Below are 24,358 nucleotides of genomic sequence, written 5' to 3'. Positions count from 1 at the left end.
GAAAAAGAAGAGTGAAATGATGAGTGGAAGAAAAATAATGAAAGTAGATCTAAGTTCACTTGTAAAATATGGAAAAGATAGAGAAAAGATGAAATGAAAGCAAAGCATGAAGGTGCAGCAACATGGAAGTGGTGATGATCTATTAAAGAGATTGTAGAAGAAAAATATATCCAATGAAAAAGAGAAAGCATCTAGCTTTCTTCATGTGGGTAGGAAACATGAACATGTGAATATTGAGCTGGTTTTAGGTCAGTTTCTGCCCCTTTATTCCTTCAATTATTTCTCCAACAAGACTTCATTATATGCCTTCGACTTCTTCATATGAAATGTTCCACTATGAGTGTAGATCATCCTGACAAATTTTCAGATTTTTATTCTATGTGGTTGGGCCGAAAATGCTGCTGGACCTCTTACAGGTCCAGTTTTCCAGTTTTGCTTCTGTAGAAATTGGGCTGATTGTTTGAAGGTCTTCCACTCAAAAAAAGCTCTTGCACTCTTCATAAGAAATGATCCTTGGGCTGTCTAGAATGGATCTGGAAAGTTTCAGCACATTTCGATTTCATTTGGTTAGTCTGCCGCCCCTCCTTCCTTGTTTAGCTCGGTTTCTCCTAGCCGAAGTAGGAAAATGTGCTAAAGTTAACTTTTCATGCTTCTATGCTTCCATAGTAGGCTTTATTTAGCCTCTAAATATATATTTCGAGCTTGTCGACAATATATAGCTTGAGCCACTAACATTGGCTCAATTTCTCCAACACATGCCTTGTCAGGCCAAAATGTTCATTTTGGGTCCAAACAGGTATTGTGTAAAAAATTTGACCCGATTTCCCATTATTTCGACATTAAATAAATCGGTCAAACCTTTATACGCTTCTACTTCCCTAAGGGGAGCTGAATCACGAAGATATAAATTTCCCAAAATTTTTACATTAGGTTATATATCTCATATCCACGAGAGTGTGAGAGCTGACAGATCGAAAAAATAAGTTGCGAGTGAGCGGTTGTGAGCATTTTAGTTTTGTGTGTATATTTATGGTTTACGGTTGACCACGTAGATCGAAACCCAAAATACGACGAAAAAAATTAAAATTTTGACCATAACCATTTCTATATGTCATGATAATATCTAACGGCCGAATCTGATAAATTCTCTTTCCTCCACTTTGTTTGTCATGGAAGGTATACTTTTACATGTAACTAATTTAAATAAGTTAAACTACATTAGTAGGCATGTAAGTATTTTGTGGAATCTAAATAATCAAAATTAGAAATCGATCAATTTGACATTACCTATCTATTTATAGTCTATTATTAGGCATTGTGTAAAAGAATTAACTCGCTTCGCCGTTATTCCGACATTAAATAATGTGGTCAACCTTTTATACGCTTCTTCTTTCCTAAGGGGAGTTGAATCATGAAGAGTATTTTATATTAGGTTATATAGCCCATACCCGATTTTGATAAAGTTCATTCCTCCACATTGTTGCTTATGGAAGGTATATTTTTTTATACAACTAATAATCAAGTTAGACTATAGTAATAGACATATAAGGATTTTGTGCGATCCAAATAACTGAGGAAGTTGATAAATTTGACATTACCCATCTTTCTAATATATTAATAGGTACCATATAAAAAAATTAACCCGATCCGCCGACATTTCGACATTAAATAAAAATCAACCCTATATATCAAAACACCGACGAACAAGACTAAATTGTTTACTCACAAACCTTGTGGGAGAATGGTTCACTGACACACACTTGTATGTTCAATCTCTATTTACTCATGTATAATAATTTGTCAAATTTTTTTATTCTTATGAAATTCTAAATTAACATAACAGTCTTCATATGTATATTTTTTTTATCTAAAAAATTCATCTTCCATTAGTTAAATTAAATATATTTTTTCTTATTATAATTTTCTTAATGTTTTTTTTTTTTGAATAAGACGTTGTAATGTTTATTATAAAAGAAGTTTAAACACAAACCTCAACATTTGCATTTCTTTTTTCTGATAGTCCAACAACAAAAAAAGAGAAACAGTTTTAGGCAACAAAAAAAAAAAAAAAAATTGTTTTTAGCTCGAGTCTGCAGCCCAATGTCCACCATAACTATTAATTAACTAATGTATGTGACTGTGGCTTCACCGCTATGTCAGCCAACATAGGCGGTTCATTTTTTTCTTCTTTGTCTGTTGCACTCAGGAACCGAAAGTTCTTCGTCCTCTGCAAGTGGCTCTTGTTGCTGCAAATATAAAAGAGCCCGATATTTTCTCCGTCCTGAATAGGGAAAAGAACAGAACTGCTCTCTACTCCAATTTTTCCTTCAATTTTGGGTGGAAGGTAAATATGAATTTGGGTGTTGCAGAATTTGAATAGGATTCATGAGATTTTGCTGAATTTCCAATCTCATCCGACTGAAAACCTCGACGGAGGCGGGGGAGCTCGATTCGGAGCAATCCGACCCGGAATCGTGGCTTTTTCCGTCGTCATCATCAACAATCATGGAGGCTTGGTACTCGCTAAATCGTTCGATTTATGCCATCTGGAATCTACAAGAATCGAATTGAATTTGAATTTGAAATCGATGAGAATCGAGTTTTCGAGAAGGTGTGAAGGTCCGGGGTTATGGTCTCTATAGGGGATACGATGTGGAGCTTTTCCTGTACCAGAACTTTAACCTGCTTGTTACCTCTTGCGCATATTACGTTACTACCCTAAGGTTGTCACAGTAACGGCACTCTTTTTACTGATAACGTTGGTTATCTCTACAATTACATTATTGACCTTGCAATTCAAATCCTGTGGACAGGAATCAGCCACGCACGCCTGGCCCACTGTACGTGGGGTTAAGATATGAGTGATCCAAAAATATGAGGAATAAAGGAAGCATTATTACGCGCCACTCATTTCCAAAAATATGAGTGATCCAAGTTAGCCAAGCCCCAAAGAGTTTCGCTCATTACAAACTGAAAGAGAGTTTAGCTCACTTGAACAATCTTCTGATTTCAGTAATCCTCCCCGAATTCCCTTTCATCTGGCAACAAGTGACGAGCAAAAGATCAAGGTACGTAAGTCCTTCAATATATTCATAGTTCTCTTTGTTTTATGTTTGATTTTTTTTTTTTTTTTTTCCCAGTTTGTTTACAGTGTGGCAAGTAAGTTGTTTTATGTTTCCTAATTAATGGTTCGGGTACTAATACTAGAAACTAGTATGTAGTTTAACGTGATCAACCTTTCCCAAGTTGATCTTGGTGATCATTAGTCCAAGGATGCAAAATTTCATCATGTTACTATTTTTTTTTTCAATTACAAATGCATTACAGTTGTCTTTTTTTGCTCTTGTTCGTGTTTGTCTTTACTAAAATGATCTGAGATGAATATATTCTAAGACGCAGCATAACAGAACGTTTGCTATAATCTGATTAATGATTGATCTCTACTTAATTTCATATATTTTTGCTGCAGCTTGGTTGTGGGTTGGGAATTGCAGCTTGTTTCGTTGCATCAACGAACTTTAGTTTTACTTTGATTGCTCTACGTACTTCAACAAAAAGAAAAGCAAAAAGCCAACTAAATAATAGGTATTTATTGCCTTTAGTCTTCCTACTTTTCATTTATCCCTTTTAATCGTGTTATTACAAACTCTCTGTTCTTACTTCTAAATGATATTCATCAGGAATGGAGTTTCTTTCAAAGATTGTGGAGTACCCGATTGAACTTGTTGGACGTCTACTGGGACGCCAAGTGGGTTATGTAATTCACTGCAGAACCAACATTCAAAAGCTACAGGATCAAGTGAAAGAATTGAAAGCTGCCAGAGAGACGATAAAGTATAAGGTTGCTGAAGCTGAAACAAAAGGTGAAAAAATACGACATGATGTCGAGTTGTGGCAGACAACAGTGGACGAGATCACTGCAAAGACGGACGAATTGTTGAATGACGAAAGCCAAGCAGAGCTGAAATGTCTCCATGGCTTTTGTCCTAATCTGACTGTCCGTCATCAGATAAGCAGGAAATCAACAAAATTGGTTGAGGAGGTTGTTGAACAGTATGGAAAAAAAGAATTTTCCCAAGTTTCGTGTGGTAATTTACGGAAGGAGGTATGGGATGTAACTACCGGAGATTACCAGGCCTTTGAATCAAGGATGTTAATTGTTAAGGACATCATGGATAGTCTGAAAGTCTCTGATATTCAGAGGATTGGGGTGTGTGGAATTGGAGGAGTGGGTAAAACCACATTGGTCAAACAAGTTTACAGGCAAGCTTCAGAAGATAAACAGTTATTTGATAATGTGGTTATGCTATTAGATGTGAAAAGTAATCCAGACCTGGAATTAATTCAAAAGAAAATTGTTGAGAAGCTGGGTATGGACGTTCTTGATAATGAAACGATAGACGGAAGAGCGAGCCGTCTATGTGCCAGGATACAAGGCAAAAACGTTCTTGTGATTTTGGATGATGTTCAAGAAAAAATGGATTTGGAGGTTGTGGGACTTCCTCGTCTGCCAACTTGTAAAATTTTGTTGACATGTAGAACTCGAGAAGTTTTATCTTTTCATAAGATGCGGGCGGAAAAAGTGTTTCAGCTTGACATTTTAAATAAAGAAGAAACTTGGAGTATGTTTGTGAAGATGGCAGGTGATGTTATTAAACAAAATGATCGTATACGAGATATAGCGATCCAAGTAGCTGAAAAATGTGGAGGTTTGCCTTTGTTAGTCGTCACAGTTGCGAGTGCTTTAAAAGAGAGAAATAAATCAGAAGCATGGAAAGATGCCTTAAGACGACTCAGAAGGTTTGACAAGGAAGAGTCAATAGAAAAAGCATACATGACTTTAGAGTGGAGTTACGAGCAATTAGATGATAAGGAGCTTAAACCGTTGTTCTTACTATGTGGAATTTCAGCGCGGCAGAACCATATTTATCTGCAGGATTTGTTGAATTATGGTATGGGTTTAGGTTTGTTTTTAAACATCAATACAGTGGAAGAAGCAAGGGATGCATTGGATTCACTACTTGAAAAACTCAAAGATTCTTGCTTGTTGATGGACAGTGATGTTGATGGCACGGTTAGAATGCATGATCTTGTATGTCATGTTGCTAACCGGATTGCAAAGAGAGATCAACACATGTTATCAGTAGAGTATGGAGGTGAGTTGAAAGAATGGCCAAGTAAGGATTTCTTAAAGAAGTGCACTAAGATCTCTCTCCTGCAAGTCAATATTCCTACACTTTCTGAAATGCCTTTGGAATGTCCAGAATTAGAATTGTTTCACTTGTACAATAAAGATTTCTCGATGGAAATCCCATCCAACTTCTTTAAAGAGATGCAGAAACTCAAAGTTCTGGATTTAACCAACATGTATATGCCATCATTGCCTTTATCTCTTCAATACTTGAAGACGCTTCAAACGTTGTGCTTAGATGGGTGCATGCTGGGAGATATAACTCTACTCGGGCAGCTAAGCAGCTTAGAAATTCTTAGCCTTTTACAATCCAATTTTGAAGAATTGCCTAGAGAAATAGGGCAATTGACTCGTCTTCGGTTATTGGATTTATCCGAGTGTTATAAACTTGAAGTGATTTCACCTACTGTCATATCAAGCTTGGTGAGATTGGAAGATTTGAGAATGAGAAACAGCTTTAACAAATGGGAGGTTGAAGGTGAAAGTAGTAATGCAAGCCTGTCTGAGCTAAAGCACTTGTCTCAGCTATCCGCATTAGAAATACATATTCCGAATGCTGACATTCTTCCAGCAAACTTGTTCTCCCACAAATTAGAGAGATATAATATTTTTATTGGAGATGCATGGGGTATGGGATATTCTATGGCTAGAACGAGCCTTAACACACTGAAACTCAAGCTCACTAGCAACAATATTATGGGATTGGATGAAGGCCTAAAATCGTTGCTGAAGAGAGCTGAGGACTTGTCCCTAGATGAGAGTATAGTTAATATTGTCCGGCAATTGGATACCAAAGATTTTGAGAACGTGAAACATCTCCGACTCCAAAACATCTTTCACTTTACATATATCATTGATAGAAAGGTATTTTCCTGTCTTTTTATGTACTTTTCTATGACCGTTTCATTTTATAATCAATAATCTTTTCTAGACTAGTATTATTTTGACTTTGCTATGTATTAAAGTGTCAAAACCTCACCTTTTTATTTTTTTTTTTGGCTTCTCTTGCAATCTAATTGAAGGGCAGCAAGGTTTTGGATTTAAATAATATATGCAGAGACAGAAATATGATTTTTTTTTTTCGAAACAAATATGATTTTGCACTTTTTTTCTTAATTTTTTTATTGTGAGAGAAAGAGAGATCATGAGAATTAAATTCATTTTTCTTTTTTGAGATTTATAAAAACATTACGTATATAGAATTAGATCAAAGGTTATTCATTTTCATCAACATGCCATCGAAAGATTCGTATTACATACATTTGTGTGTGTGTACCCTAGAAACTGCTCACACCCATTGGGTGGTTATCAGTCTAGAAGTGAGTAGTTAATTTCTGAAAAATAATATATACTAGTCTCTCTCCACACATGCTCTGCATGTGCAAGTATTTGTTTTTTATTTTTTTTTTCAGAAAGAAAAAAAGATAATAGATTAAAACAGTTATTGTAGAGAGAAGTTAGTGGGAGACAAAAGTGGGTTGTGAGATTTTTTTTGTTTATTTTTTTAATACAAATATAATTTGTAATTGTCATAATTGCCCTTGTGATTTAATTAATTCTTAAAGTTTTTTAATATTTCAGGGTCATTTCTGTCAAATTTTTTAGTTTTAGCTAACAAAGCCTCTTCTCTTAATAATAGTATAGATATATATATTTAAATTATTTATTTAAATTTAATTTTTTTTTATCCCCGACAATTAAATAGTTATTTAATATTTTAAGGGTATGAAAGTGAAAATTTTCAATTTAGGCTAACAAAGCCTCTTCTTTTAATAATAGTATAGATTATTATTATTTTTTTTTTTTTTGAAGTGTTACAAGTTGAAGAGAAAGGAGAGTAGATTGAGAAAGCTTAGGAAAAGAAAGTTGCTCTCAACCTTAAAAGAGAAGTGGAGAGAGAAAGAAATCAAAGAATGAGGTAGGAAAAAGAAAACAATTATTAAATTTAAAGTTTTTGTGAATTACTATAATAACCTTCATTTAATCAATGTTTCTAATGTTAAAAGGGCATAATAGGAAGAATTGGTCAAAGAGAGGAAAACAACCTCTCTTCTCATAATAATAGTATAGACATGCACATAAGTATATATAAACAAATAATAGTATAGACACGCACATAAGTATATATAAACAAATAATAGTATAGACACGCACATAAGTATATATAAACTATATCTATATTAATCATAGAAATTTCTCATGACAAAGTACTTGAATTGTGTACTATATGCAGGTTGTATTCCCCAAATTAGCAACCTTGTCGGTGCATGGATGTGATAATTTAAAATTTTTATTCTCATTTTCTATGGCTAAAAGTCTTATACAACTTACACATCTAGAGATATCCGTCTGTAAACTCCTGCAAGAGATTGTATCATCAACAAGAGAAGGCGGTGAAGACAATATGGATGACATGTTTTTTAAACTTAAAGTTTTGAAGCTTGAAGAACTTCCAAACCTCGCTAGATTCAACACAGGAAATTATATTGAGTTCCCGTCATTGGAAGAACTGGAGGTAAATGGCTGTGATAATCTGGGGGCAATCATTGGTGATAAAGTTTCTATGAGTAGTAAAGACACTAGAAGCTGCAAAGAAATTGAACATAGGGTCTTGGAAGAGGAAGAGAACCTTGAAGTCAAGAGTGAGACCGTTGTGAAATACTCCCTCTTTAACAAAAAGGTAATCTACATGGTCTCTATATATTTACGTCTCTCAATCTTTCATTGTCCATTTTCAAATATGTACGTTTTTTGTGAAAATAAAGATTGATATATATATATGTATATATGTGCACTGATTGGGACCTGGCTTCTAAAATTTCGAAACTACCATTCATCTATTAAATTAAAAACCCAAAACACCCCATGTATGTACACTGATTGGTCAGCCCTACGGACATGTGGCACATGTGCTCTACGTAAGAATCTTTCCATATATAAAAAAGCATATATATATATATATATATATATATATATATATATATATATATATATTATATTTATTATAGAAATGTCTCATGATAATGTACTTGAATTGTATACTACATGCAGGTTGTGTTCCCAAACTTAGCAACCTTGTCAATGCATGGATGTGATAATTTAAAAGTATTGTTCTCATCTTCCACGGCTAAAAGTCTTGTACATCTCAAACATCTAAACGTATCCGCCTGTAAGCTCCTGCAAGAGATTGTATCATCAACAAGAGAAGGCGGTGAAGACAATATGGATGACATGTTTCCTAAACTTGAAGTTTTGAAGCTTGAAGCACTTGCAAACCTGGCTAGATTTAGCACAGGAAATTATATTGAGTTTCCGTCATTAGAAGAGCTGGAGGTAAAGGGTTGTGATAATCTGGGGGTATTCATTGGTGATAAAGTTTCTGTGAGTAGTAAAGACACTAGAAGCTGCAAAGAAATTGAACAAAGGGTCTTGGAAGAGGAAGAAAATCTTGAAGTCAAGAGTGAGACCGTTGTGAACTACTCCCTCTTTAATGAAAAGGTAATCTACATGGTCACTATCTACGTCTCTCAATCGTTCATTCCATTTCAAATATGTACGTGTTTGTGAAAATAAATATTGATATTATATATATATATATGCAGGTAGGATTTCCTATCTTGAAGAGATTGTGCATCAGAGGGATAAGGGAGTTGAAGGCGATATGGCACGTCCAACTATCTCAAAACTCATTTTGGAGACTCAAAGAAGTTAAGGTTGTCAAATGCGAGAATCTAATAAGTTTGTTTCCGCCTAGTGTCATGAGAAGATTGAATACGCTGGAAACCTTGAACATATGGAATTGCAAATCACTAGAAGTGGTATGTGACGAAATTGTTGTTGCAGAAGAGGAACAAGAAGTTGTAGAAACAACTCCTCCTCAATTTGTGTTTCCAAAAGTAACATTGGCGGAGTTGGGGAATCTACCTCAACTTACGGGCATAAATGCTTCACAATGGCCATCACTCAAACGATTGGAGGTGGATGGATGTGATAAAGTGGGAATTTTTGCCACAGAATTTTCTCACTTTGGAAAGAAATATGAGATGGAACCTCTAACAACGTCTCAAAAGCCTTTATTTCTAACCGACAAGGTACATGAACTAGCTTTCTTATAATTAATGAAACGATCTTTACAATTTTCTTAAGTTAAAAGAAGCTTCTTAATTAGTTGTCTAAATATCATTAATTTGATGCATGCTTATTGACTTTTCTAAATTTTTTGACTTGTTACTTTTTGGATTGAACTTACTTTCTCATATATTTTTATTAATAATTGATGCAATTAATCGATATTCGGGTTTTCGATCAATAGATATATTCATGTCAATTGAAGTACCCGCTGGCTAGCCTAAGCAATATTACAGTTTATGATTGAGGCCCCTCCTTAATTGTTAACGTCAATATGATTTTGAATTTCCTTGATCTCAGGATTCATTCCTCAACTTGGAGGACTTAATATTGAATGACATGGAAATTTGGAATGGGCCACCCCCAGCGGATCAGTTAGTGTTTGGCAAATTAAAATCAATAAGCTTTTATGGGAATTGTGCACCTTTCTCCAAGCAAGCTTCGGTCCTTTTTCTCCAGAGGTTACAAAATCTTGAAACAATTTGGGTGCGGCACAATTCTTGTGATAGAATTAATGGTAGCACTACTGGGGAAGAAATACATGATAATGCAGTTGGGAGCGGGACCCTCCCCCGTGTAAGGAGGTTGAAGCTGTTCCTTATGGACCAACTGATGGATCTAGAGAATGACAACTCCCAATCACTACTTTTCCCAAATTTGGAAACTCTTGTGCTGTGGAAGTGTTCCAGATTAAAAAGTATAGAGTCATCCGCAATATCCTTCCGGAATCTTACAACTTTGAGTGTATACGAGTGTCATGGATTGGAATATTTAACAAGTTATTCGATGGCTAAAAGCTTAGTGCAACTCAAGACATTGGAAGTGAGCTGCTGTAAAAGTCTTATAGTGATAGTGGCAAGCAATGTGGGTAACGATGATGTTGATGATGCAGCAGGAAATGAGATTGTTTTCAGCCACTTGCAACGTTTGGGGCTTGGTTCTCTACCAAGTCTACAAAGCTTTGGCTCCGGAAATGGCACACTCAAATTTCCATCCTCCATGACCTTAGAAGTAATTGCATGCCCGATCAAGTTGAAGATTTGCCCTGATGGGGTCCTCCTAACAGAAATAGAGGGAAAATGTGAGCAAAAAGGAGATGATGACGTTGATAGTGATGATGATGATGATGATGATGAACAGAAAAATGATGTCGAAACAGTAAGCTGTTATCCACTTAATTTCTTATCTTTTTAATTATCAGTCCCATTAATTATTTGCATATTTTCAATATCTTGAACCATTATCTTTTTGATGTAATAGCCTAATAGGTAGTCAATATTAGCTAACTTATCAAAATGAATAACAACTTTGTAGTTAGTTAGCACATTGAAGTAACAGTGGTATGTTTATTTGCAAGGCTTAGAGAACTCCTAAAATATCATCTGAGGAGCATGCTCTCTAGTTGCTTCGACAGCACACCATTTCAAAATTGGTAAGCACCATTCTTTCACGTACTATCATTCATTAACTAGTATACATTTAGACCACTTTTGTTTTGCCTCATATAAGGATTGGATCGGAAGAAATATATCCAATCAGATCACTTGTGATGTTTGGAGGCTCAGATATGTTAGGATCGGAAATTTTATATCCAATCAGACACGGATAAAAGATCCTGTTGAAATGGTGTGATAAATTAAATCCCGCTACTTATCTCTTCGTCTTTCAGCCTCGTCGACAACGTAGAACTTCTCTCTTCCTCTGCGACCTTCACCTTCCTATGCTCCGTCACAATGCTCTGGCCCTCTGCGGCCATTTGACCTCCTGTTGCTGTCTCTCAGGTAAATCTCTCTTCATTTTTAACCTCATTCGTGTTTCGCGATTTGCAGCAGCTATTTTCTCTTTGATATTCAACGTCAACGGATATTTCTCTGTAAAATTAATGGGTTTTCTTTCCCTTTCATCTGGCATTGGTTATGTTAATTTTTGATTAGTTCAGATTTGGTTTGCTGAGATTCATGGGTGATGTTAATTTTTTGAACAAATCTTGTTGAGAAGTGACATCTCACTCTCTTGTTGATGGCATTCAGCAGCCTAAGGCTTCTCCTGTTTATGTCGATGTTGCAAATTGAGGGAAAGCCTATTGTTTGGTTCATTGCATTATTAGCTAATCATATGCATATGTTGAGAACTGGTGAGATGCTCTTTTGCTCAAGCCTAGGTTCTGAAATTTCCTATTCCCTGTGGTCAAACTCAGTGCTTGAGTTAAAAAGAATAAAATCTTGTTATACAATATAACAGTAGTATCAAAATCAAGTAAATTACACCAGTACAATTATATTGTCAAATATTGACTTCATCAGAGTTCAAGGATTTAAGGTTTATTATTGCTCCATTACTTGATCTGAAGCAATATGTGATTAATCTGCCAAATCTTTTCGATGAAAGAAAGGGTTCTAGAAACACCATTCGTCCAAAAAAAGAAAAAGCACATCAGCTAAGTAATTTTGGTGTTAAGAAAGACAAGTTCTATTTTCCTAGCGTTCCATTTATTAGAGGTTAAGAAAGACCAGTAGGCACAATGTACTAAAATTCTATTTTGTACAGGTATCTATTTTAACATCTTATTCTTCAATATTTGTTTGTTGTGCATGTGTAGAGTTCATTGTAGTTTAGTCTTCTAACTCTTTTGTTTAATCTAATTCATTAGTCGGAAGTCGGAACCAACTAGCTAGGTTTTGATTGAGCTTTATGTATATCTCGAGCTCTCAGAGCTTCGTATATCCTCTCACTCTCACCACTTTGTCATCAGCCTAGGCTTCGCAATCATCACCAGTTTTATCATCTCAATTCAATTTGAATTTGTGATGAATGATATATATATATATATATATATATATAGTGAACAGTACCTTTCGGTAATCTCATACCAAAACTGGTTGGTTTTCTCTGCATGGGACTGATCCTCCAGCAGTAACGTTGCCATTAGTCCATCTCATAACTCTTGTGAATGCCAACATATTTTTCATATCATAAATAACAATGCAGAACCAACATGCAACTTAAACAATGACTAGGGATTAAGATGATGAATGGATGCTTTGAACTGCAATTAGTAATCATTAAGCGCTGGAATACTGTGTCAATTACTTGGCATATTATTAATGTTATTGTGTTTTGTTGGATGCAGAGTTTGGTTATATGGCTTCAAGATTACATGATGAATTAGCTTCTGGTAACTCTCTCACTCTCTCTCTCTCTCTCTATATATATATAATATTGTTCATCGTTCATTTATACATTTTTCTGTTGCATACTTTCTTTTTTCCCTTGTTTTTGGTACCTTTTTCATGATTAGATTATGATAGAAGAAAAGTTTTGATGTTTTGTTGCCAAAATGCACAATGTTACAATGCTGTTTTTGCAACTGAAGCGGACATGCAATTGGAAAAGCTGCCAAAGTGCCTCCTACAATAGAGGAAGTTAATCAAGAGCTTAACAACCAAGAGCTTGCTAATGTATTTGATTCCAAGGTAGAACCAGACCAGAAATCTACTGCTATATCTGAAGATAAACTTTTCAACTACAAATTGAATCAAAGCCTTTAAACTTGTTATGGCTGATTCTGCTTAGCTTTTGGCTCTAGATAAAGCCCGAAATTTTCTACAATAAAATTAGGTAGGTCGCTAGTAGAGTTCCCTATCTATAATTTTGCTATTTACTGAAATAATTTTTCTGTAAGGAAAGATGGAGTTCTTCGTACAGCTTATTTGTAAGTCATACAGACTCTGATTTTGGGAATGGTTAGAACTTTTTAGTTATTGGCATATTCAAACCTAGTAATTTGTATTTTGTTGTACCAATGGATCATGGTATTTGTAAGATATAGGTTGTTGCTTATAGATCTTATGAAATTTGGAGATTCACCATCTTTTTTTCTGCCAAGTAATAGATGAAGTATTATACACTGAATACTGAGTAGACTTTTCCCCTTTCTTCTTTAGTGATAGAGAGTTCTGTATGTAATTGGATTTCCAGGTTGTGATCATCCTAAACCTAAGGTGAGCTGCAATTCAGTATTTTTAATTAATATGATCATCCTAACCCAGTCACTTAACTCCCATAGTCCCATGGTGCGCAAAACATACTATTCCTAATGAACCAGCACATTTGAGTGTGTAAAGCTTTGAAAGGTAAGCACTGCATGCATGCCATTAACTCCATTATCACCAAAATTAACATTAATAAATCCCTTCCGATCGAGTTGCGACTGGTAATCGAGTGATGATTAATATTTGGAATTTGAACTTGGGCAGCTGCTTAGAGGAACAAGAGCCCTGTAAAAAGTTTGGACTTTAAGTAGAAGAGGCTGAGCTTAAGATAATGGCCTATATCTATTCCATGAGCCAACTTTGGGTGTCCAAATATTACTCTTGGGTGGCCATAGTAAAGTAATACTCTTGGGTTGTGTTGTAGGGTTGGGCTAGTTTTATTATCTTTTGGGCTTTGTACCTCTTACTGGTTGAGTTCATTCTTCATTTGCCAAAAGACAAAACCAATGTGTAGAGGAAACGAGAAAGATTAGTTATATCAGACAGCTATTAATCTATTAAATTAGTCACGGTTGGTGGTATATCAAATCTTTATTTTACACTTTTATTATTCTTTTGCACCGAAAGCAAAGAAGCGGACAAATACGTGCATTAATAAATCAAAAGCTGGAAACAGACGGAGTTTGTCCGTGATGGCTTTGCCACAATGGAAAAAACCGAGGGTTGAATCAAGCAAACTCACATTTACAGCCTTGTAGAAGAACAATATGAACGTTAATGAATAGAAAATGTGGAAAATGCCCAGATGCTAGAAAGTACGGAACTAGCATATTTCAAAATACCCGGACTCTAAACTGAGGTTTGGATGGTCCTTAAAGCCAACATAAATCAAGAACAGACCATCAATCTGTTAAAACCAAATGAAATTTGTATCATAGAGACTGAAACCAATTTCAATTGGATTTTCGATTGACTGACATCAAGCTAAATTAATAAAAAACAAGGGTGAGCATACAAATTGATCAAAAACCAGCGTTTTATTTTTTATGTTTCGAAATTTCAGAATCTATAGAGACTGAATTCCAAACCCGACAACGATCCCTATCCAACACAGAGAAGAGCAAAGACAGAAACGCTGGTGGAGCTTGATATTCTCCTCGAACAATAAGGACAAAAACGGCTTTTCCACCTCTTCTTTTAACAGTGTTATTCACGCTTTTTATATAGAATAATTTGTAAAGACTAGGTGGCTGAAGGCAAAATTAATTTACTGCGATGAATTAAACGTGGAAAGGTGAAATTAAAAGGGGTCCAAAATTAGTGCTGGTACATTTCAGACGCTCCCATTATTGAATCAAATCATTAGATGGAAACAGTGTGGGACTGTGGGGATAAGATAAGAAGCAATAATTGACAAAGCTCACTCAGTCACCTCAGTGTTCGAGTCACTCATTCACACCGAAAAAGCAAAAAAGGAAATCACTCAGCGCCACTCATTCCCAAAAGTATCAGTGATCCAAGCCAAGCCCCAGAGAATTCCAATCATTACATTACAAACTGAAAAAGAGTTTAGCTCATTGTTCAAGTCTTCTATTTCAGTATTCCTCCCTGAATTCCCTTTCACCTGGCAACAAGTGACGAGCAAAAGATCAAGGTATGTAAGTCCTTCAATTTCATTTGCTCTTGTATGGCAACATTTGAAGTTACTTAACTCCAAACATTGGTGAAGTACACCTATATATCTGCATATACATACTTCTGTTGTTTTATATTTGATTTATTTTTCCCGTTTATGTTTACATGTATTGTGGCATGTAAGTTGTTTCATGTGTCCTAATTAATGGTTCGGGTATTAATACTAGAAACTCGTAAGTAGTTTTACGTTATCAACCTTTCCCAAGTTGATCTTGGTGATCATTAGTCCAAGGATGCAAAATTTCATCATGTTACTATTTTTTCTTTTCAGTTACAAATGCATTAGATTTGCCTTTCATGTTCTTGTTCGTGATTGTGGCAAAGAAGTGAACAACTACAGACCTCACATTTCAATTGTTGAATTTATAAATCAAAAAGCTGCAAACAGACGGAGTTTGTGATGGCTTTGCCAAAATGTTAAAAACAAAAGAGGTGAATCAGGCAAACTCACATTTACAGTCTTGTAGAAAAACCAATACGAACATCAGAACCCAGAATAAATAAATGAATAGAAAATCTGGAATATACCCAGATGCTAGCTAAAAAATATGTAACTAGCAGATTTCAAAATACCTATATTCTAAACTAAGATTTGGATAGTCATCAACATCAGTCAATCAATCTGTTAAAACCAAATGAAATTTGTATTCACACTGACTGACTGACCCAACCAATACAAAGGTGATGGAACCAATTTCAATCGGATTTTCAAGTGATTGGCATCAAGCTAAATTAATAAAAAAAAAAAGGGTGAATATACAAATTGATCAAAAACAAGCGTTTTATTTTTTATGTTTCAAAATTTCAGAAAATATAGAGATTTGGCTGAATTAAGGCAAAATTGATTTACAGAGTTGAAATAAACGTGGAAAGGTTGGTGCTGTACTGTTGGTACATTTCAGACGCTCCCATAATTGAATCAAATCATCAGACTGAAACGGTGTGGGACTAAGAAGCAATAATTGAAAAGACTCACTCACTGTTGGAATCACTCATTCCCACCCAAAAAGAAAAAAGCCAAGTTAGCCAAAGCCGCAGAGAGTTTCGCTCATTACAAACTGGAAGAGAGTTTAGCTCACTTGGGAACAGTCTTCTGATTTCCAGTACTCCTCCCCGAGTTCCGGCCAGATCTGACAACAAGTGACCAGCAAAAGATCAAAGGTACATTTGAACTTGTTTTACTCCAAACATTGGGGAAGTGGCACCTATATATCTGCATGTACATAATTCTGTTGTCTTTTTTTTTTTTTTTAATTGGTGGAAGTAGGAGTTGAGTCGAGAGCTTCTCTCTCTAAAACCTAGACAGAGAAACTAGATCTAAGCTTCAGTTCTCTCTGGCCCAGATCTGGATCCCCCTGATCTAGCTCGTCGGAAGCTGTCTGGTGGCGGCAAAAATACGACGGAAGTCGCTCATATTCACGTGTTAGGTTTTGGACTTTTGGGCCGCCTGCTTGTTCCTTAGTCATGTAATGTTGGGCCTTAGTTTTTTGGCCCAACATTACGTTTGTTATTCTGGGCTGTACTTTTACTGGGCTGATGTCCCTTTAATGCAAGTTCCCTTCCTTTGATCAAAAATATTTCTGTTTAAAAAAAAAATATATATATATATATATAGGTCAATTTTTTTTTGTTTGATTTTTTTTTTTTTTTAACAGTGTGGCATGTATGTTGTTTTATGTTTCCTAATTAATGGTTCGGGTATTAATACTAGAAACTAATAAGTAGTTTTACGTATCGACCTTCCCAAGTTGATCTTGGTGACCATTAGTCCAAGGATGCAAAATTTCATCATGTTACTATTTTTTCTTTTCAATTACAAGTGCATTAGAGTTGCTTTATGTTGTTCTTTGTTCGTGATTGTCAGTGCTAGAGTGATGTGAGATTAATATATTCTAAGCCGCAGCATAACAAAACGTTTGCGTTAATCTCTACTTAATTTCATTTATCCTGCAGCTTTGTTGTGTGGGTTGGGACTTGGGAATTGCAGCTTGTTTCGTTGCATCAACGAACTTTAGTTTTACTTTGATTGCTCTACTTCTCCAACCAGAAAAGCAAAAAGCCTACTAAATAATAGGTATATGTTGCCTTTAGGCTTCCTAGTTTTCATTTCTCCCTTTTAATTGTGTTATTATATATAAACACTCTGTTCTTACTTCTAAATGGTATTCAACAGGAATGGAGTCAATTCTTTCAAAAATTGCCGAGTACACAATTGAACCCATTGGACGCCTACTCGGACGCCAAGTGGGTTATGTAATATACTGCAGAACCAACCTTCAAAAGCTACAAGCTCAAGTGGAAGAATTGAAAGCTGCCAGAGAAGCGATAGAGAATAAAGTTGCGGAAGCTGAAACAAAAGGGGAAAAGATTCAACCTGATGTCCAGTTGTGGCTGACAAAAGTGGGCGAGATCACTACAAGGACAGACAAATTGTTGAACGAGGAAAGCCAAACAAAGCTGAAATGTCTCCATGGCTTTTGTCCTGATCTGACAGTCCGTCATCAGCTTAGCAGGGAATCAACAAAGTTGGCAGAGGAGGTTGTCAAACACCATGAAAAAAGAGGATTAATTTCCGAAGTTTCAGGTGGTATTCTTCGGAAGGAGGTGTGGGGTGTAACTACTGGAGATTACCAGGCTTTTCAATCAAGGATGTCAATTGTGAAGGAAATCATGGACGGTCTGAAAGACTCTGATATTCAGAGGATGGGGGTGTGTGGAATTGGTGGAGTGGGTAAAACCACACTGGTCAAAGAAGTTTACAAGCAAGCTTCAGAGGATAAAAAGTTATTTGATAATGTGGTAATCCTATTAGATGTGAAGAAGGAGCCAAACCTTGAAGCAATTCAAAAGAAAATTGTTGAGCAGTTGAGCATGAACATTCTTCCAGATGAAACTTTAGTCGGAAGAGCCAGTCGTCTCTGCGCCAGGATACAGGGCAAAAAGGTTCTTGTGATTCTGGATGATGTTCAAGAAAAAATTGATTTGGAGGTTGTGGGACTTCCTCGTCTACCAACTTGTAAAATTTTGGTGACATGCAGAACTCGGGAAGTTTTATCTTTCGATGAGATGCGCGCTGAAAAAGTTTTTCAGCTTGACCTTTTAGTTAAAGAAGAGACGTGGAGTTTGTTTATGAGGATGGCAGGAGACGTTGTTGAACACAATGGTCGTGTACGAGATGTAGCAATCCAAATAGCCGAAAAATGTGGAGGTTTGCCGTTATTAGTCGTCACAGTTGCAAGTGCTCTAAAAGAGAAAAAGAAATTACAAGCATGGAAAGATGCCTTAAGACGACTTAAAAGTTTTGACAAAGAAGAGTCGACAAAGAAGGCATATTTGGCTCTGGAGTGGAGTTACGATCAACTGGATGATAAGGAGCTTAAACCGATATTCTTGCTCTGCGGAATGATAGTGGCGCAGAACCATATTTGTTTGCAAGACGTGCTGAAATATGGTATGGGTTTAGACTTGTTTAAAAACATCTCTACGGTGGAAGAAGCACAAGATTCCATGGATACATTGATAGAAAAACTGAAAGATTCTTGCTTGTTGCTAGACAGTGATACTGAGGGATATGTCAGAATGCATGATCTTGTATGTGATGTTGCTAAATGGATCGCACGCAGAGATCAATACATATTATCAGTAGAATATGGAGGTGAGTTCAAGGAATGGCCAGCAAAGGATTTCTTGAAAAAGTGCACTATAATCTCTCTCCCATGCAGCAATATTCCCACACTTTCTGAAATACCTTTGGAATGCCCAAAACTAGAAATGTTTTTGTTGTACAGTAAAGATGATTCGGTGGTAATCCCATCGAACTTTTTTAGTGAGATGCAGAAACTCAAGGTGCTGGATTTAACCAACATGTGTATGCCATCATTGCCGTTATCTCTTCAATACTTGAAGACGCTTCAAACGTTGTGCTTAGATCAATGCACGCTGGGAGATATAACTCTACTCGGGCAGCTAAGTAGCTTAGAAATTCTTAGCCTTTTAAAATCCGATGTCAAAGAATTGCCTAGAGAAATAGGGCAATTGACTCGTCTTCGGTTGTTGGATTTATCTGAGTGTGCTCAACTTGAAGTGATCTCACCTACTGTCATATCAAGCTTGATGAGATTGGAAGATTTGAGAATGAGAAATAGCTTTAACAAATGGGAGGTTGAAGGTGAAAATAGTAATGCAAGCTTGTCTGAGCTAAAGCACTTGTCTCAGATATCCGCGTTAGAAATACATATTCCGAATGCTGACATTCTTCCAGCAAACTTGTTCTCCCACAAGTTAGAGAGATGTAATATTTTTATTGGAGATGCATGGGATATGATGGCTGCAACGAGCCTTAACACACTGAAACTCAAGCTCACTAACAACAGTATTTTGGGATTGGATGAAGGCCTAAAATCGTTGCTGAAGAGAACTGAGGACTTGTCCATAGATGAGAGTGTTGTTAATATTGTCCAGCAATTGCATACCAAAGATCTTGAGAATGTGAAACATCTCCGACTCCAAAACATCTTTGCCTCTACAGATATCATTAATAGAAAGGTATGTTCCTCTGTCTTTTTATGTACTTTTCTATGACCGTCTCATTTTATAATCAATAATCTTTTCTAGAGAAGTATTATTTTGACTTTGCTACATATTAAAGTGTCAAAACCTGACTTTTTTTTTTTTTTTTTGCTTCTCTTGCAATCTAATTGAAGGGCGGCAAGGTTTTGCACTTTTTTCGAAATATGATAGAAACATGATACATGCAGCAATAGAAATATGATTTTTTTTTTTTTGAAACACGTATAAATTTGCACTTTCTTCTTAATTTTTTATTGTGAGAGAAAGAAAGGTCATAAGAATTAGATTCATTTATCTTTTTGGGAATTTATGAAAACATTACATATATAGAATTCGATCGAAGGTTATTCATTTTCATCAACATGTCATCTAAAGATTCATATTACGTATATCTCTATGTGTGTGTGTATTAGATGGACGGTGTATTTTATTTTTTTATTTCTATTTTGAAGTGTTAGAAGTTGAAGAGAGAGGAGAGTAGATCGAGAAAGTTTTGTTGCTCTTAACCTGAAAAAATGAGGAGAGAGAGAATGAGGAAGAAAAAGGAAAGTGGAAAAAAGAAAACAAATATTAAATTTAAAATTTTTGTGAATTACTATAATAACCTTTATTTAATCAATGTTTCTAATGTTAAAGGGCAACGACCTCTATTCTCTTAATAATAGTATAAACACATACACAACACGTATATATAAACTATATCTATATTAATCATAGAAATTTCTCATGACAAAGTACTTGAATTGTGTACTGTATGCAGGTTGTATTCCCCAACTTAGCAACCTTGTGGGTGCATGGATGTGATAATTTAAAAGTTTTGTTCTCATTTTCCACGGCTAAAAGTCTTGAACAACTCACACATCTAGAGATATCCGCATGTAAACTCCTGCAAGAGATTGTATCATCAACAAGAGAAGGCAGTGAAGACAATATGGATGACATGTTTTTTAAACTTAAAGTTTTGAAGCTTGAAGAACTTCCAAACCTCGCTAGATTCAGCACAGAAAATTATATTGAGTTTCCGTCGTTGGAAGAACTGGAGGTAAAGTGTTGTGATAATCTGGGGGTAATCATTGGTGATAAAGTTTCTATGAGTGGTAAAGACACTAAAAGCTGCAAAGAAATTGAACAGAGGTTCTTGGAAGAGGAAGAGAACCTTGAAGTCAAGAGCGAGATTGTTGTGAAATACTTCCTCTTTCACGAAAAGGTAATCTACATGGTCTCTGTTTACGTCTCTCAATCTTTCATTGTCCATTTTCAAATATGTATGTTTTTGAGAAAATAAAGATTGATATATATGTATATATGTGCATTGATTGGGACCGGGTTTCTAAAATTTCAAAACTACCATTCATATATTAAATAAAAAACTCAAAACACCCCATATATGTGCACTGATTGGTCAGCCGTATGGACACGTGACACATATGCCCTACGTAAGAATCTCTCCATATATAAAAAAGCATATATATATATATATTATATTTATTATAGAAATTTCTCATGACAAAGTAATTGAATTGTGTACTACATGCAGGTTGTCTTCCCCAACTTAGCAACCTTGTCAGTGCATGGATGTGATAATTTAAAACTTTTGTTCTCATCTTCCATGGCTAAAAGTCTTGTACAACTCACACATCTAGAGATATCCGCTTGTAAACTCCTGCAAGAGATTGTATCATCAACAAGAGAAGGCGGTGAAGACAATATTGATGACATGTTTCCTAAACTTGAAGTTTTGAAGCTTAAAGCACTTCCAAACCTCGCTAGATTCAGCACAGGAAATTATATTGAGTTTCCGTCATTGGAAGAATTGGAGGTAAATGGCTGTGATAATCTGGGGGCAATCATTGGTGATAAAGTTTCTTTGAGTAGTGAGGACACTAGAAGATGCAAAGAAGATGAACAGATGGTCTTGAAGGAGGAAGAGAACCTTGAAGTCAAGAGTGAGTCCGTTGTAAAATACTCCCTCTTTAATGAAAAGGTAATCTACATGGTCTCTGTCTACGTCTCTCAATCTTTCATTTTCCACTTTCAAATATGTACGTTTATGTGAAAATAAAGATTGATATATATGTATATGTATGCAGGTGGGATTTCCTATCTTGGAAAGATTGAGCATCAAAGGGATAAGGGAGTTGAAGGCGATATGGCACGTCCAACTATCTCAAAATTCTTTTTGGAAACTCAAAAAAGTTGAGGTTCGGGAATGTGACAATCTAATAAGTTTGTTTCCGCCTAGTGTCATGAAAAGATTAAATGTGCTGGAAACCTTGAAGATATGGAAGTGCAAATCACTAGAAGTGGTATGTGAGGAAATTGTTGTTACAGAAGAGGAACAAGAAGTTGTAGAAACAACACCTCCTCTATTTGTATTTCCAAAAATAACATCCGTGGAGTTGGGGAATCTACCTCAACTTAGTTGCTTAAATGCTTCACAGTGGCCATCACTCAAACAATTGAGGGCAGAGGGATGTGATGAAGTGGGAATTTTTGCCACAGAATTTTCTCACTTTGGAAAGAAATATGAGATGGAACCTCTAATGACGCCTCAAAAGCCTTTATTTCTAACCGACAAGGTACATGTACTTTTACACTGCTAGCTTTCTTATAATTAATGAAACCATCTTTACAATTTTCTCAAGTTAAAAAGAAGCTTCTTAGTTGTCTAAATATCATTAATTTGATGCATGCTTGTTGACTTTTCTAAATTTTTTGACTTGTTACTTTTTGGATTGAACTTACTTTCTCATATATTTTTATTAATAATTGATGCAATTAATCGATATTCGGGTTTTCGATCAATAGATATATTCATGTCAATTGAAGTACCCGCTGGCTAGCCTAAGCAATATTACAGTTTATGATTGAGGCCCCTCCTTAATTGTTAACGTCAATATGATTTTGAATTTCCTTGATCTCAGCATTCATTCCTCAACTTGGAAGACTTAACATTGAATGACATGGAAATTTGGAATGGGCCACCCCCAGCGGATCAGTTGGTGTTTGGCAAATTAAAATCAATCAGCTTTTATGGGAATTGTGCACCTTTCTCCAAGCAAGCTTCGGTCCTTTTTCTCCAGAGATTACAAAATCTTGAAGAAATTGAAATGCGATACAATTCTTACGAAAGAATTAGTGGTTGCACTACTAGGGAAGAAATACATGATGATGCAGTTGGGAGTGGGACCCTCCCTTATGTAAGGAGTTTGACGCTGCGCGGTATGGACCAATTGATGGATCTAGAGAACGACAACTCCCAATCACTACTTTTTCCAAATTTGGAAACCCTTATGCTGTGGTTTTGTTCCAGATTAAAAAGTATAGAGTCATCCGCAATATCCTTCCGGAATCTTACAACTTTGACCGTATGGCGTTGTGATGGATTTGAATATATAACAAGTTATTCAGTGGCTAAAAGATTAGTGCAACTCAAAACATTGACGGTGGCCTTCTGTCAAAGTGTTGTAGTGATAGTGGCAAGCAATGTGGGAGACGATGATGCTGATGATGCCCCTGGAAATGAGATTGTTTTCAGCCACTTGCAAGATTTGAGTCTAATTAATCTACCAAGGCTACAAGGCTTTTCCTCCGAAAATTGCAGAGTCAAATTCCCATCCTCCGTGACCTTATATGTATCTATGTGCCCGATCAAGTTGAAGATTTCCCCTGATGGGGTCCTCCTAAGAGTAATAGAGGATCAATGTGAGCAAAAAGGAGATGATGACATTGACAATGATGATGATGATCAACAGAAAAATGATGTTGAATCAGTAAGCTGTTAACCACTTGAGTAATATCCTATATATCTTTTTAATAATCATTCCCATTATTTTACAGATTTTCAATATCTTATCATCCTTTTAATGTAATATCACTAATATGTAATTATTAATTAATATTAGCCAGCTTATCAAAATAAATAACAATTATATAGTTAGTTCGCATGTTGAAATAAATGTTGTATGTTTATTTGCAAGGCTCGGAGAACTCCTAAAATATCATCAGAAGAGCCTGCTCTCTAGATGCTTCAACAGTACCCATTTCAAAATTGGTAAGCACCATTCTTTCATGTACTATTATTCATTAACTAGTATACATTTAGTACCATGCATCCTATAAATTACACTTGTGTTGCCAACTCTTATTCTGACCAACTCTTTGTTCCACCTTCAACAGATGCAGTCCTCGGCACCCTTGATGTGCGTAGCTGCTGATCTTAATCTCGTTCAAGCTATGCCGGTCCTGCTGATCGGCACATATTGCTTGCGCATATGCATAAAGTAGTTTGATTTTTAAGTGATTTGTAAATATAAGTCTGATTTTCTCCCTCATAGAGCAGTGTGATGGTTATCAGAGCTCTGCTCTTCCAGAGTGTGCCTCTGGTCCTGCCCAGCTTAGACAGTGAGACACTCGGTGATTGATCCTTGGGACTCCTCTCTTGTTCGGATTGCGCTTTTTCTTTATGTTTCTTTGCTTTGTGTGCGTGCTTGCACTGTTTTCACTGCTTCTAGTGTTGTATTTGGTGCTTCAATTCTTTGTATTATGTCTTACTGATAGATGAAGTATTTTACACTAAATATTGAGTAGACTTTTCTCCTCTCTTCTTTAGTAAAAGAATTTCTGTATGTAATTGAATTTCCAGGTTGTGATCATCCTAAACCTAAGATGAGTTGCAATTCAGTATTATGATCATCCTAACCCAGTCACTTAACTCCGCTACATGCCCAAAACATAGTATTCCAGTATTCCTAATGAACCAGCAGATGAAGTATTACATGAA

General features: G+C 35.8%; 2 protein-coding genes across 5 annotated transcripts; both read left to right on the top strand.

The window, feature by feature from the left end:
- The first annotated feature begins 2,141 nt into the window (after positions 1–2,141).
- LOC133729133 (disease resistance protein At4g27190-like) lies at positions 2,142–13,190 on the top strand. Of its 2 annotated transcripts, none has more exons than XM_062156611.1 (12): positions 2,142–2,723; positions 2,814–3,068; positions 3,470–3,585; positions 3,681–6,055; positions 7,425–7,871; positions 8,243–8,689; positions 8,794–9,282; positions 9,620–10,477; positions 10,677–10,751; positions 10,829–11,100; positions 12,450–12,494; positions 12,693–13,190. In XM_062156611.1, the coding sequence occupies exons 4-9, from the start codon at positions 3,683–3,685 to the stop codon at positions 10,680–10,682; spliced, it is 4,620 nt and encodes a 1,539-aa protein (XP_062012595.1). In that variant the 5' UTR covers positions 2,142–2,723; positions 2,814–3,068; positions 3,470–3,585; positions 3,681–3,682; the 3' UTR covers positions 10,683–10,751; positions 10,829–11,100; positions 12,450–12,494; positions 12,693–13,190. The 2 variants fall into 2 exon arrangements, with proteins under 2 accessions (XP_062012595.1, XP_062012594.1); XM_062156610.1 differs by having other exon boundaries at positions 2,143–2,723; positions 10,989–11,100.
- A 1,549-nt stretch (positions 13,191–14,739) lies between these two features.
- Positions 14,740–24,178, top strand: LOC133729132 (probable disease resistance protein At4g27220). Of its 3 annotated transcripts, XM_062156608.1 has the most exons (11): positions 14,740–14,965; positions 15,278–15,438; positions 15,859–16,167; positions 16,960–17,080; positions 17,180–19,551; positions 20,336–20,782; positions 21,113–21,559; positions 21,666–22,154; positions 22,500–23,348; positions 23,556–23,629; positions 23,755–24,178. In XM_062156608.1, the coding sequence occupies exons 5-10, from the start codon at positions 17,182–17,184 to the stop codon at positions 23,598–23,600; spliced, it is 4,647 nt and encodes a 1,548-aa protein (XP_062012592.1). In that variant the 5' UTR covers positions 14,740–14,965; positions 15,278–15,438; positions 15,859–16,167; positions 16,960–17,080; positions 17,180–17,181; the 3' UTR covers positions 23,601–23,629; positions 23,755–24,178. The 3 variants fall into 3 exon arrangements, with proteins under 3 accessions (XP_062012592.1, XP_062012593.1, XP_062012591.1); XM_062156609.1 differs by lacking the exon at positions 15,278–15,438 and having other exon boundaries at positions 23,761–24,178; XM_062156607.1 differs by lacking the exon at positions 15,278–15,438.
- The last annotated feature ends 180 nt before the right edge of the window (positions 24,179–24,358 follow it).

This window comes from Rosa rugosa, chromosome 2, assembly GCF_958449725.1.
Source record: "Rosa rugosa chromosome 2, drRosRugo1.1, whole genome shotgun sequence".
NCBI classification, from domain to species: domain Eukaryota; kingdom Viridiplantae; phylum Streptophyta; class Magnoliopsida; order Rosales; family Rosaceae; genus Rosa; species Rosa rugosa.
This window is presented reverse-complemented; position numbering and strand designations above follow the sequence as displayed.

What these genes read in the sequence shown, in the direction of transcription:
- LOC133729133 (XM_062156611.1), top strand. Translation starts at nt 3,683, where the DNA reads ATGGAGTTTCTTTCAAAGATTGTGGAGTACCCGATTGAACTTGTTGGA. An exon ending in ACTCCCTCTTTAATGAAAAG is followed by an intron (nt 8,690 to 8,793) that starts GTAATCTACATG and finishes ATATATATGCAG; the next exon opens with GTAGGATTTCCTATCTTGAA. An exon ending in CTTTATTTCTAACCGACAAG is followed by an intron (nt 9,283 to 9,619) that starts GTACATGAACTA and finishes CCTTGATCTCAG; the next exon opens with GATTCATTCCTCAACTTGGA.
- LOC133729132 (XM_062156609.1), top strand. Translation starts at nt 17,182, where the DNA reads ATGGAGTCAATTCTTTCAAAAATTGCCGAGTACACAATTGAACCCATT. An exon ending in ACTTCCTCTTTCACGAAAAG is followed by an intron (nt 20,783 to 21,112) that starts GTAATCTACATG and finishes TACTACATGCAG; the next exon opens with GTTGTCTTCCCCAACTTAGC. An exon ending in ACTCCCTCTTTAATGAAAAG is followed by an intron (nt 21,560 to 21,665) that starts GTAATCTACATG and finishes ATATGTATGCAG; the next exon opens with GTGGGATTTCCTATCTTGGA.